This window comes from Lepus europaeus, chromosome 6, assembly GCF_033115175.1.
Source record: "Lepus europaeus isolate LE1 chromosome 6, mLepTim1.pri, whole genome shotgun sequence".
Taxonomy (NCBI): Eukaryota; Metazoa; Chordata; class Mammalia; order Lagomorpha; family Leporidae; genus Lepus; species Lepus europaeus.
Genome location: NC_084832.1, coordinates 96,395,903 through 96,409,028, shown reverse-complemented (window position 1 = coordinate 96,409,028; position 13,126 = coordinate 96,395,903). Strand labels below are relative to the sequence as shown.

Genomic DNA, 13,126 nt, shown 5'->3' with positions numbered 1-13,126 from the left:
CACACGGGTGATGGGGCCACCAGTGGGAAACAGCCTCCTGCAGTACTCCCAGCCGCTGGGCGGGAAGTCAGTCTTGGAGGGAGAGTCTGCGTGGGACGTCACCAAGCCCAGCTGACTCTCTCTGATCCTTGGGAAAAGAGCAGCGACTGAGTGATAGCCATCGATATACCCAGGATACCACACTCATTCAGCCTTTATTTAACACACCTTAGGAGCCAACAGGCTCGTAACAAAAAGGTACCACACATGGGGTGGGTGGTGTGGTGCAGCAGGTTAAGCCACGGCTGGGATGTCTGTATCCCATACCAGAGCACCTGGTTCTGGTCCTCGCTCCTCTGTGCTTCTGATCCAGCTTCATACTAATGCGCCTGGGAAGGTAGCAGATGATGGTCCAGGTACCTGGGTTCCTGCCACCTACATGGAAGATCCAGATGGAGTTCCAGGCTCCTGGCTTCCACATGGCATAGCCCTAGTTGTTATGGGCATTTGAGGAGTGAACCAGCAGATAGAAGATCTCTCCCTCCCTCTCCCTCCCTTAACTTCTCCCTCCCTCCCCCCCAACTCTGCTTTCAAATGAATCAAGAAATCTATTTTGAAAAGGTCTTGTGTGGGGGCAGAGATATCAATGAATTACCAGAGCAGAGACAAGTACCAAGGATTATCACAGCACACAGGACAGCGGGACCTACCTTTCCTGGAGACAGGGAATATGTCTTTAAAAATTTTTAACTATTTATTTGAGATGAGATAGAAAGAGAGAGGTGGTCCAAATGCCTGCAACAGCAGGATCTGGGAACTCAATCCAGTTCTCCTACACCACTGGAAGGGACCCCACGACTTCAGCCTCCCAGTGTGGGGCAGGCGAGTGGAGTCAGATCCAGAGCTGGGAAGCAAAGCCCAAGTAGCCAGATACTGGATGTGGCATCCTCCTAGGTGGTTTAACCACTAGGCCAAATGCCTGCCCAGCATGTATCTTGAAAGAATTGACAAGGCAGACAAAGGAGTGGGCAGAAGGGGCAGAGGCATGGAGAGAAGGCGTTTGAGGTGGGAGGAAGTCACGGGAGAAGTGTGCCAGACTGAGAGGGTGCGGGAGACCTGGGGAGAGCTTCCGTGTGGACAGAGTGCGTGAGTCATCCAGCCGGCACAAGGCCAGAAGGGGACGGAGAGGTCAGACTGTGGCTGGGGCGTCACTGTGGGCTTTGAGTCCACACTCTAGGAGGTCAGCTTTGATGCGGAGCCCACAGACAGTCTAGGTGGTCCCCAGGATCCCGCGGTAGTCACAGGTGTGTGAGGAGCAGGCATGCACAGCCGGAGATTGGCGTCCTCTGAGCCCTGCCTGCACAGGCCGCCTCTGCTGCTCTCCCTCTTCTCGCTCCCTCTCTTCCTTCTCCCCTTTCCCCTCTCTCCCTCTCCTCTCTCCCCCCTCCTTCTCTTTCCACCTCCTCTCTCCCCTCATATCTGCCCCCTCCCCCTCCTCTCTCCCCCTCTTCTCTTCCCCTCCCCCTCCTCTCTCCCCACTCCTCTCTCCCCATCCCCCCTCCTCTCTCCCCTCCTTCTCTCTCCGCCCTCCTCTCACTCCTCTCTCTCCCATCTCCCCTCTCCCCCTCCCCACTCCTCCCCCAACCCTCTCTCCCCTCTCCCCCCCCTTCCCCCTCCTCCCTTCCCGATCTCCCCTCTCTCCCCCATCTCCCTGTCTCCCCTGTCCAACACCTCTTCCTGGGCACATGCTCTGTTCCCCAAGGCAACTGCTTGTCCCCCGAATTTCTCAAGGATTTGCACGTCCTGTACTCAAACCCCATGACATGGAAGGACCTCTGTGGGAGCTCACACACTTCCGCAGGAATCAGCCGAGGGTCAGGTGGACGCAGCAAAAGCTGCTTCAGAACTGTCTTGTTCTGGTGCCACACGTGTTCAGCTTTTGCCTGGGAATAACTTGTGAGCGGCGCCATTCAACCAGGGGGATAAGCGGTGCCCCCGGCCGCACTGGTCTCCAGGCCAGGGGGTGCCCCTCAAGGCATTTGTCTTTGCAGCTGAATGTGGCAACAGGGAGAGCTGAGGTCACCAGGCTCCGCCCCCAGCAGGCCGCGGAGGGCTTGTTAGCAGCTGTTGAGGTCACAGCGTAAAGCTCGGGTCCGGGTCCGGATCCGGGTCCAGGCTGCCTGAGGTCTCCTCTGCCCAGCAGACTCGGGATGGAGGGAGAGTCACGGCCTGCATCTGGGAAGAGTGAGCTTCCAGGGCGCGAGCAGTGAGCTTCCTGCTCAGGAAGGGACTGTGGCCTGCAGGGGGCGTGTCGCTGAGTGGGAACAGCATGGAGAGTCCAGCCTCGTTCCTCAGACCACGCTTGGAGATGGAGGTCAGAGAGGGAGCCAGGCCGAGAACGCTCTGGGAGGCTCAGCCACCAAGTGGGGGTTCTGGAGACTCAGGCCTCTGCCCCCGACAGAGCGCCACGTAGCGGACACCGGGGGCTGCCTGCCAGTGCTGAGCGCGCAGATTCCTCCGAGACCCGGAAGCCCGTGAGTGGGTGACCCCCAGGCCCAAGGCCCCTGCATGGAGCAGGAGTCAGAGGAGACCTCAAGGAAGCTGGCCAATCTGGAGGGCTGGGGAAGGCCGTGAGGGGTGATGGGGGCAACCTGCGGCTCCAGGCTGGGGAAGGTGGACCAGGACAGCCAGTGAGCGCCTCCTGCATTTTGGAACTCTCCATGTTGTCTTCCTGGGGTTCCTTTGCGGCTCAGTGCTGTGGGGTTCTGCCTCAGAAAGCCACCGCCACCACCACTCTCACGGTTTATTAAGGACCCCTGTGTGCCGAGAACCACACTTGTTTGTTTGTTTTTTAAAGATTTTTTTTATATGAAAGTCAGAGTTATACACAGAGAGAAGGAGAGGCAGAGAGAAAGAGAGGTCTTCCATCCACTGGTTCACTCCCCAGTTGGCCGCAACGGCCAGAGCTGCGCCAATCTGAAACCAGGAGCCAGGAGCTTCTTCCAGGTCTCCCACATGGGTGCAGGGGCCCAAGCACTTGGGCCATCTTCTACTGCTTTCCCAGGCCATAGCAGAGAGCTGGATGGGAAGTGGATCAGCCGGGACTCGAACTGGCACCCATATGGGATGCTGGTACTGCAGGTGGTGGCCTTACCCGCTATGCCACAGCGATGGCCCCCCACAATTGTTTTTTTATTCCTGAGGCAACCTTGTACAGCGGTTACTTGGATGTCCGTGTTGTACGTGAAGAGGTTGGGTGACTTGCCCAAGGTCACATAGCGATTAGCAGAATCAGGATTCAAACCCAGATCGTCCCAATCCCAAGGCCATGTTCTTTGTTCCCCACTATGTAACCTTAAACTTTGCTCTGTTGCCAAGAGCAGTGCTGGGTTCCATGGCCGCCTCCTCCACCCACACCTGCAGGGAGGTCGGAGGAAGGAAGGAAGGACATTGTCCTTTTTCCAGCACTTTTTCACCATGGAGCTGGGGTGGGGGTTGCTGTCTCTCAGGTCCCTGTGCACGTGGATGGATGACAACGGAGTGGGTTCCATCGGCCAGGGGACCTCAACCTGGCTGGTCCAGAGGAGCCTGGGCTGGTTTCTGCACTGGGATCCAAGCCCCAGGATATCCAAAACGGTAGGCTCCTCAGAGACGAGCAAGCTCCTCCTCATGTGACAGCTCAGGGAGCAGGTTCAGGAAGACATGAGTTTCCCAGAGGCACTGCGTGTACATGCATGTGCACGCGTGGGTGAGCATGTCACGCAGGTGTGTGCATGTGTGTGCATGTGTCTCACGTGCTGGAGGCAGCAGTGCAGAAATGCACCCCCAGCCTATGAGAGGTGCCCACAAAAACAGCCCATTTGAGAACTGTGTTTTGTTTTTGTGCAGGTAGTTTATTTGGGACAAGGTGTCCCCAGGAAGTGGCTGTAGGCGGGTGGGGGAATGAGACACAGCAGAGAAGGAAGCCAGTGCGGGTCTGTCAGTGGTCAACTCACTGCTCCAAGCTCTGGGGTCCCAATCCCACCGAGTGCTTCGGAGTTGGCCCTCTCAGGGCCCGGGGGCTGGGGTCATCACCCACCGGGTGATCGCTGGCTGAGCGCTGTGGCCCAGAGCCGTCGACTTGCCAGGCCCCCTTGCCAGGCACACTCCAGCAGTCAAAGGAAGCCAAGGGCTGTTGTTCAAATGATCTGTGGTGCTGAGGGGTCCCCAGTACTGAAAGAGTGAGGAGGTGAGGAGGTCCTGGGCATCAGCTGCGTGCTGCCCTCCCAGCCCTGGACCCGAGTGCTGCTGGAGGCGGGAAGGGCTGTTCCCGTGCACACAGGACGAGAGGAGTCAAAGAAGCTCTTAAAAAGAGCTTCCGTGCAATGCCAGCAGGATAATGCATCAAAGATCTCTAGAGACACGTCCATCCCTGTGGCGTGGTGGCACAGTAGAGTGGTCACCTGGAACTGGCAGGCAAAGAACCACATAGGGGCCGTGAGGACTCCCTGTCACCAGGGCCTGCAGTGCACTCACCTGCGCCAGTGGGGGCGAGGGCAGTGCCAGCAGGACAGGTAGGGAGAAGCTGCTCTCCCCCACCCTGGTGAGCACGCTGTGGGGTGGGACAGGGAGAAGGGAGGCAGGGCCACATCTCTGGCAGGGAGAGGCCTTGCTGCTGGCCCGGCTCTGGGCACTGAACTCAGAGGCCGGGTCTTGGAGGTAGGAAGTGCTGAAGTCTCCCATTGTCCTGTGCCTGGGCCAGCCCGCCTCCCTGGGCCCCCGGGCCTCGCCCGAGAAAGGAGCGGCTGCAAGGCTGCACCGGATGACCTCACGCTCCCTCCGAGCCTGACCTGGCCCCATCCATTGCTGAGGCCACCCCACAACCCTCAGGGCTCCTTCAGATCACCCATCAGCAAGCAGTGCCTGAACTCAGCATGGGCCCAGCACCGACTGGGGGGACAGGGGCGAGATGTAAAGGAAATAAGGGCCCTGGTCTCTGGGAAGAGGACACAGGAAGGAAGCCCGCAGTTTCTGCGCATGAGCCCTGTGCTGAACGCTTTCTGTCTCAGGCGCTTTGATTCCTCACCCACACCCCACGAGCTGGGGGCCCAGATGAGGAAACCAAGGCTCAGAGGGAAGCAGCTTGGCCAAAGCCGTGCAGGGATGCAGCTCAGCTTGAGCCCATCCTGTGCCACGGAGCTTCCCCTCCTCTGTGAAACAAGAGTGACCCTCTGGGGACAGGTCCTTGTGCTTGAGGAGGTAGAACTGAGAGCAGTCCCCCAGGAAGGCCTCCTGGAGGAGGTGGGCCATGAGGGAGGGTCAGAACTCAGAGGCTGGTGGGGATGGAAGCAGCTTGAGTGGGCTAATTCCCCAGTGCAGACTGGACTGTGGCTGCTGCAGCCAGTGAGGTGTCTCCTTAGGGCAGCAGGAGGGTACAGTGCTGCCTCAGCCGGCTGGTGACCCCACAGGAGCAGGAGGGAGGCCAGGGAGGGACGGGTGCCTTCCTTAAGCCAGCAGGGCAAGGATTCTCCTCTTCGCGGTCCCAGCCTCCCAGCCCCTGGCATCTGCCCATCCTAGGCGGCTTATCCCAAGCCAGACTCAGTGGGACAGGGTAAAGATGGAGCTGGTTTCAGTGGTGGTCAGCTCCCTCCCAGTTGAGCCAATGGCCCCGGAGCCAAACCACTGCTAATTGCAGCAGAGAGCACCCAGAGAGCCGTGCCTGGAGCCAGGCCCAGTTGTAAGAATCTAAGCCTCCTGACAGTCCTTGAGGCAGGTGCTGCTACTGTGCCCATTTTACAGAGAGGGCAACAGGTGCAATGAGGTTACAGAAGAAGAAGAAGAAGGGCCCAGATGTGAACCCAGACAATCACTCTCCATTGCTCTGTGGTTCAGCTGATAAGCAGGGGTTCATGAGCTCCGGCCAGAGCTGCTCCTACCCTCTACCTGGGATGCTCTGCCCAGTTCAGCTTCTCCTCCATGCTCTTCCCACTTCCTATTTGCGGGTGGCTCTTCCCTGCCATGACAGCCCCTCCCTTGAAGGGACAGGAGGAGGCAGCCCCACCAGTCCCCACCAACAGAAAGGGGCCTCAGTGCCCCAGTTGCTCCCCTCAACCCTGCACCTGCACGCACCCCTCCCCGTCTTCCCCAACCGAGCACCGTTGCCTTTTGTTCACAGTGATGGCTCCTGCGCCCAGGCCGGTGGGGGCATGGAGGACTCCGTGGTGGCAGCGGCAGCGGTGGCAGCCGGCAGACCCAGTGCCCATGCCCCGAAGGCTCAAGCCCAGGAGCTGCAGGAGGAGGAGGAGCGGCCAGGGGCAGGGGGTGGCTCCCCCAGGGCCGGCCCCCAGCACATGGCCTCCCCTGGTCGGCAGCAGCCTGCCCTGGCGACGGCGCCCTGCTCCCACGCCCCTGCAGCCTCTGATTACGAACTCTCCCTTGACCTAAAGAATAAACAGGTACCCAGGGCCTCCTGGGGGGTGGGGTGGGTGGTGCAGGGGCCCTGCCTTTGGGGACTGGCCAGGGCTCTAGGGATCTCCCCATCTGGGCCCACCTCTGCTGTAGGCTTGGTCCCCCCCAACCCTGTGGAGCTCCCTCCTCTGCCCTCCCCTGGAGTCCAGGTCCTCAGGGCACCAGCCCCAAGCCACTGCCCAGCTCACCACCAGAGGCTTGATATGACAGGTTCTGCTTGCTGCAATGCGAGGCCCTTCAGCAGCAAACCAAGTGCTGTGCTCCCCTCACAGCACAGGGAGCCTAAACTGCCCCCGCCACAAAGCACAGCAGATCTCCTGGCGTTCTGTGGAGCGGCCCCACCTCCACCCGCTGCTTAGAAGAGAGAGCTTGGCTTCATGCCCACACACAAGCTCAGGGCCTGGACACACAGCCCACACAGGGTGCAGAGACAGGGATCTCCTCCAAAGAGATTGAGGATTCCCAAGGTTAATCCAGCTGGGGACAGGGGGCGCTAACTGTCCCCTGCAGGAGAACAAATCCCACGGAGTATTCATCTCCGTTGCCAGTTCCATAAAGCAGGAGGAGAAAGGGGTCAATCGTGGGGCCCCCACGGAACCCCCTCAAAAAATAAATCCACGATGTGTCTTAGTGAGCAGTTACGAGACCCAAAGGAAGATCCGTCTGTTGGTATGTGTGTGCATGTGTGTGTGCACGCGTTTAGAGAAAGATATGAACATGTGGTACTGGAAAGAAAGAGCTTTGAATTTGAAGAGCTGGACGTGAAATCCAATCCTCGTTCTTCTCTTCAACCCTGTGGCTTTGGGAATGCCAGTTAAGCACTCTGGGCATTGGTTTCCTCATTAGCAAAATAGGGAATCAGACCTTCAATTGCCACCAAGTTCCCATCCGGCTCTAAAACGTGCAAGTGCTAAAGGGCCATCCCCGAGCCCAGGGGCCAAGCTGAATTACAGGAAAGAAGGGTGGTGGGAAGGTTGCTGGGGTTGAGTCAAGCCAAACGGATCTGATTTCTTTGAGCACTGAGGCCAAGCTCTTGTTCTGGCCGAGAGGGTGGCTGTAGGCAGTGCTCCTGGCTTCCTGGGAAGTATTTGGCAGAATCTCCCCAGGAAGTCTAGGTGGACAAGACAGGACTACGTGGATTAGATGTTAGTATAGTTAGGTAGATTGTTGTCAAGCAGAATTTCTGGAAAATGTTGATTTCCACCCCCTCAGTGCCAGTTCCAGGGAGCCAAGTAGGGTACTGTCCTTGGTCCTGTCTGGCTCAATCCTTTAGACAAGGCATGGAAGAAAGGGGCATAGGGGTTACATGTGCCAGACGTTCCAATGACAAGAAGCTGAAGGAGGACAGCTGATACCTCGATGACAGAATCCAAGGTTTTTAATTTTTAAAACCCATTGAACAGAAACATGCTTTCGATGAGAAAAGTCCGTTGAAATGAGGAATTCTAAAGTTTTGCTCTTTACTTTGAAAAGCCCACAGGACTAGCGTTACATGGGCAGGCTCGGTCCTGGGAGGAAAGTCTGAGAGTTTCAGTTGACTGAAGCTCAGAAGCAGTGAGCAGCAGGGGAAGGAGCAGCTAGCTCGTTGGCATCCCACACTGAGCACATCTGGTCTGGCATCGCCTGGATCCTGTGCTCGGTTCAGAGGATGCACTGCACAGGACAAGCGAGACTCCTGAGGCTCTTGAAAGAGAACAGGGTGGGCTGAGGTCACGTGGCAAACCTGCAGACAGGAAAGAACGTTTAAGAATGGGAGGGCTGGGGAGGCGCTGTGGTATAATGGGTTAACCCACTGCTGGCGACACCAGCATTCCACATGGGTGCCGGTTCTGTCTGGGCTGCTCCACTTCCAATCTAGCTCCCTGCTAATGTGCCTAGAAAAGCAGCAGAAGGTGGCCCAAGTGTTTGGGTTCCTGCAACCACATGAGAGACTCGGAAGAAGCTCCTGGTTCCTGGCTTCAGCCCGACCTAGCCCAGCCTGGCTGTTGTGGCCATCTGGGGAGTGAACCAGCAGATGAAATATATTTCTTTGTCTCTCTGCCCCCAAATAAACAAATAAATCTTAAAGGAGAAAAAAGAATAGAAGGGCTGGCACAGGAAAAGGGGGTAGATGTATTCTTAATTGATTTATTTTATTTGAAAGGGAGAGACAGGCTGATAGACAAAGATCTTCCATGCAGCTGGTTCACTCTCCAAATGTCTGCAACAACTGGGATTGGGTCAGGCCAAACCCAGGAGCTCAGTCCTCAATCTGGACCTCCCACAAGGATGGCAGGGACTCAAATACCTGCTGCCTGCCAGTGTGCGTTTTAGCAGGAAGCAGGAACGGGAAGTGGAGCCGGCACTGGAACCCAGGCACTCTGATATGGGATACAAGTATCCCAAATGACATCTCCACCTCTGTGCTGAATGCCCACCCCTAGATGTAGTTTCTGTCATTCCAAGCGAAAGCAGTGGTACCAACGCCTGAAAGCTATAGACGGCGAGATTTTAGCGTGATTGATTATTGGAGCTGTTAGATATCTAGAAAGCCCTGCTTGTGAGGCAGTGAGCGGCTGATGCTGGGAGTGCCCAGTAGGAGCTGGCTGATGACCCCCGGTGAAAGGTACTGAGTGATGTGGCCGGTCTGTTGGCACAGATGATGGATTTCTCTCAAATTCCTCATCACTCTCTGCCGCTTTAAGACGCAAACCAGCTCACGTTCATTTTTGTACCCTGCCTGCAGCACCTGGCAGAACGTCTTGGAGAAAGTAAAACCTCACTGAGTCATTTTTAACCTGTGATGTGCACAGCAATGAGGGTGCAGTGCACCAGGAAGTGAAAATCGTGCTCCTGCCCTGCCCCCAGGCATTACAGCTCCCTCTCCAGAGGAGACGTGTGTGGCTTCCCTCGTGCCTGGATGGAGGACGGAGAACAGGGTCAGGAAAGATGAGAGTGGACTGCGTTACCAGAGGTCCCCCTGGCCAAGTGGGTCCAGCAGCAGGGCATGTGCCTCCCTTGCCTGGGGCTGCGAGGGAGAGAGCAGAGAGGCACTGATGGGCCATAGCGAGGCTCCAGGGCACTGAACCTACCCCCTCCTCTTCTAACCTGGGGCAATTTGCCTGACTTTTCCAGGACGGGGCTCTGCCTGCTGGTCCCTTTGCCTCTTCCTCTGAAGTTGCTCCTCACCCAAGGCTCCTGCTCTTGGCCTTCTCTTGCTTTCGGTGCCTCTGGGCACCCTGCTGAGGCAGCCCCGATGCCCCTTCCCAGGTGTATCACGGCATCCAGGTGCCAGCCCTGTGCCAGTGCTCCCCGTAAGTCCCCAGAATGCAGGGTGTTGTCATCAAGCCATCCTCATTTCCCCAGTGCCTACCTCACTGCCTGGCACAAAACTGCCCAGAGGATGAAAAAGATCCTGACAACTGAGTAACGCAAAGGGGAACTCCCATGCAGCCTGGGACCAGGATGGGAGTCTGTCTTTCAGTCATCCTGATATCTTAGTTTTAGAATCTGACCCCCGGACACCTTCCCCGCATCCCCTGTCCGCCCCCCCCCCCCCAAAACACACACTAGGAATCCCATAGTCATTGGACTGGAAAGAGTCTGGGGCAATATCCCCATCCACCACCCCCCAGGCCTCCTGCCAGACAGTCCAGAACCCATGAGTGTTTTCCTTGGTTCCACCCCACCCCCTCACAGGCAGCTACCTCTTATCCACTTCCCCAGCCCCACTCTCTCTTGCTGTCCTCACTGCCCAACACCGTCATCACCTCCTGGGGCACCCCCTACTGTGTCACTGCCTCTTCCAGCCGCATCTGCATGGGGGCTGAGTCATCTTTGCAAAGTGCACAGCTGATGATGTGGCTCCCCTGCTGAGAGCCTGTGCCAGCCTCATTGTGCGCAGACAAAGCCTCCTCCTGCCTCCCCTGCCCGCTGACTCTCAGGATTCCACAGGCCTCTGGCCTTCCACAGGTTTTATTTCCTCTGCTGGGGACACTTCCCACCCATCCCCTAGTCCCACTTGGCTTGGGTGGTCTCCACTCCTACTCAGGTGTCCGCATAGGAGTCCCAAGGAATCCCTATGGCCTGTGGCTTACTCTGTGCTGTCCAGTAGCTGTCCCACTCCTAAGAGCAAGGACCCTGTTGTTCCTGGGGCTGGTGACGAGCTGAGCAGATGCAGGTTGCACACCTGCAGGGGCGCCATTTGGAGTCCACTTGAAGAACAAAGACTCCCAGCCCTAGGTGCTGCCCTGCTGGGGCCCACGCTTGTTCTCCTGCCTCCAGCATGGTCCAGGTGCCCAGGATATGCTCAACGTGAAAGGCGCACATGAATGAGTGAACAGTGAATGACAGTGAACGAGGCCCTCCCTGACTTTCTTTGACCTCTGAGCTGGCCCCCTCCCCAGTCTCCTCTTGCAGTCGCACATCCAAGAGGGTCCTCCCACATAGCACTGTCCTCTCCTGTAACAGGGCATCCCCCAAACGGGGTCCACTCACCCAACACACAGCAAGCCAATCACCAGGGTGGTGGAAGAAATAGGTGTTTATTGCAAACACAGAGTAAGGAGCTAGGCGAGTACTGATGGCAGCAATTAATCTTTCTCCAGGCTCTTGTCTCGCACAAAGATCACTAAGTGCAGATACCTGTAAGGTGCACAAAGTGACAACAAAATTTACTCCCAAGTGTGGATCGCCCCACATGGAGAAATACCCATCAAGAGAGGGCCAGAGGTTTTTCCAAAGAGAGAAAGGGTGGGGGAGGGAGAGAGCACCTGCATTGCACCTCCAGCCCTGGGAGAGAAAGAGAGCACTCCCCCAGCTATTGGCCTCTTCTGTAAGGTACCAAGTGCTGCTTCCACAGGCATGATGCCACCTGAGAATTTCATGACACCCCACAATTTCCATGTGGAGTTTCATATCCACATTTTCATAGCCTCCTTCCTTAGGCCTGGATGGAGCAGGTGCATGCCAGGAAAAGGGGCGTTTTGATTGACAAGTAGGAGGGTAGTGTTACACTTGGGGCCTGCAGAGGCTTCCAGCTCCTGCAGGCCTGTCCAGCAAGCTCATTATCGTTACCACAGAATTCTCGGGTCCCTGCGGGCGGAGGGGTGAAGGGTCTTCTAGATCGAGGCTGGGAATCAAAGGGGCTCTGGGTTGGTCCTTCGAGTGTTTGGCAATACGGTGTTCTTTACAGATCCTTGCTGATGGCTAAGCGAGTTCCAGCCTGGGGGCTGTGTGCAGGTGGCAGCTACCTTTTGCTTAAAGCCTGGGGTTCCTGGAAAAGAAATCCCTCAAGACAAGCGCAACCATCAGGGTGTTACCTCTGGGGAGATGAGTGACCTCAGGAGCCTGTGTCCAAGGCCCCTGGAGGGCTGGGCGGGCTGCACCACTCCCTCGAGTCAGTGAGCTGATTTTCGTAAAAGCAGGACAAGGAAACGTTAAGCTGTGGGAAGGAGGCTGGGAGACTGGGAGACCAGTACTTGAGAGCATCTAGCGTCAACTTCAGAGGCGGTGCGCAGGGGCTCGGTTTTACCCAGATCCCTCTGCTCTTGACTCTCTTGCCTCCTCGCACTCTGATCCTGGGGGCCACCACCTAGGGAGACAGGGACGGAGCAGCTGGTCACTTTTGGGGCACTTTGGAAAGTGGCCATAGAGGGCCCAGGTTTTCTTTCCAAATTATTCAAGGTCTCTCAGGAGTCCATGTCTTCTTCTCCGGCACTAGGAGACTCTTGGCGCCCACATGGGCTGTCCAAACTACAGAACCGTCTGTGCTGTCCAAGCCCGAGGGCATGGTGCTGTGGTCTAACATCAGGGCCCTGTCCCCCAAGCCAGGGCAGGCCCTAGACAGATGTCGCAATCTCCTAGACAGCAGGCCCCTTCCCCTTGGGGCCCAGCTTCCCCATGGGACGCCTCCCCAAGGCAAAGTGGCAGCTAGGTTTGCAAGGCCCTTGCCTCCCAGGGCCTCAGACTGCTGCTTTGGGAAGCAAGGGCTTCTACGCTGTGAAGACGAGATTTCCACCAGGGGCATGGAGGGCACTGGGAGCCGTCTGCACTGTGCCAAATCCCCAGTCCCAGGCCTAATGGCTCCCCCTACCCAGACCCACACCCGGCAGAGGTGGACGCTGACGTGTGTCTGGCATGGTGCCTAGCCTTTGCCCTGGTCTAGCTCCTGGATCTGCACAGAGTTCCTGGGAGGCAGGCACTGCTGCCAGCCCCGTCTCCAGAAGAAAACAGACGCAGCCCCAGGACTGCACAGGCCAGGCCAGGAGGTTAACCAGCTGCCTCTGACCATCTCTTGTCATGACAGCCCAGGGCACGGGCTCCGGGGAGCCATCGAAGCAGCCTGAGCTGGGGTTCCTGAACGGCTCTTCCTGAAGGAGTTTCTGTGTCCCAGGTGCCTGCTGAACCATAGGGCTCCTCCCACCCCTGCCCCCACCTGAAGAAGCTCCCAAGGCAACCTGTCCCAGAGTGCACTTGCTGTATGCATTTCAGACAGCGGGGCTGGGCCGTGGGTGCACAGAGAGACGCAGCCCAGCACCCTCTCTCGGCCCCCGAGGGCCCCTTTTCTGAGGAAACCCCTAGGCATCCCCAGGACCCCCTCCCTCTCTGGACTGCCTGCTCCTCAGCCTTGCCCCATTCTGGGGGCTCCTACCAAGCAGTGTTCCACTGTTCTCAAGGGAGAAACCCTGGCTCTGAGGAAACCCTCGCTCCTGTTTGTAAG

The 13,126-nt window shown here is 57.4% G+C and overlaps 1 protein-coding gene across 1 annotated transcript in view; it reads left to right on the top strand.

Moving 5' to 3' along the window:
• Positions 1-13,126, top strand: part of IQSEC3 (IQ motif and Sec7 domain ArfGEF 3) — a 109,484-nt gene that overhangs the window by 42,456 nt on the left and 53,902 nt on the right. The window contains exon 3 of the mRNA XM_062195422.1: positions 6,134-6,413. Within this exon, the coding sequence (XP_062051406.1) occupies positions 6,134-6,413 (280 nt within the window). The remainder of the gene's footprint in view (positions 1-6,133; positions 6,414-13,126) is intronic.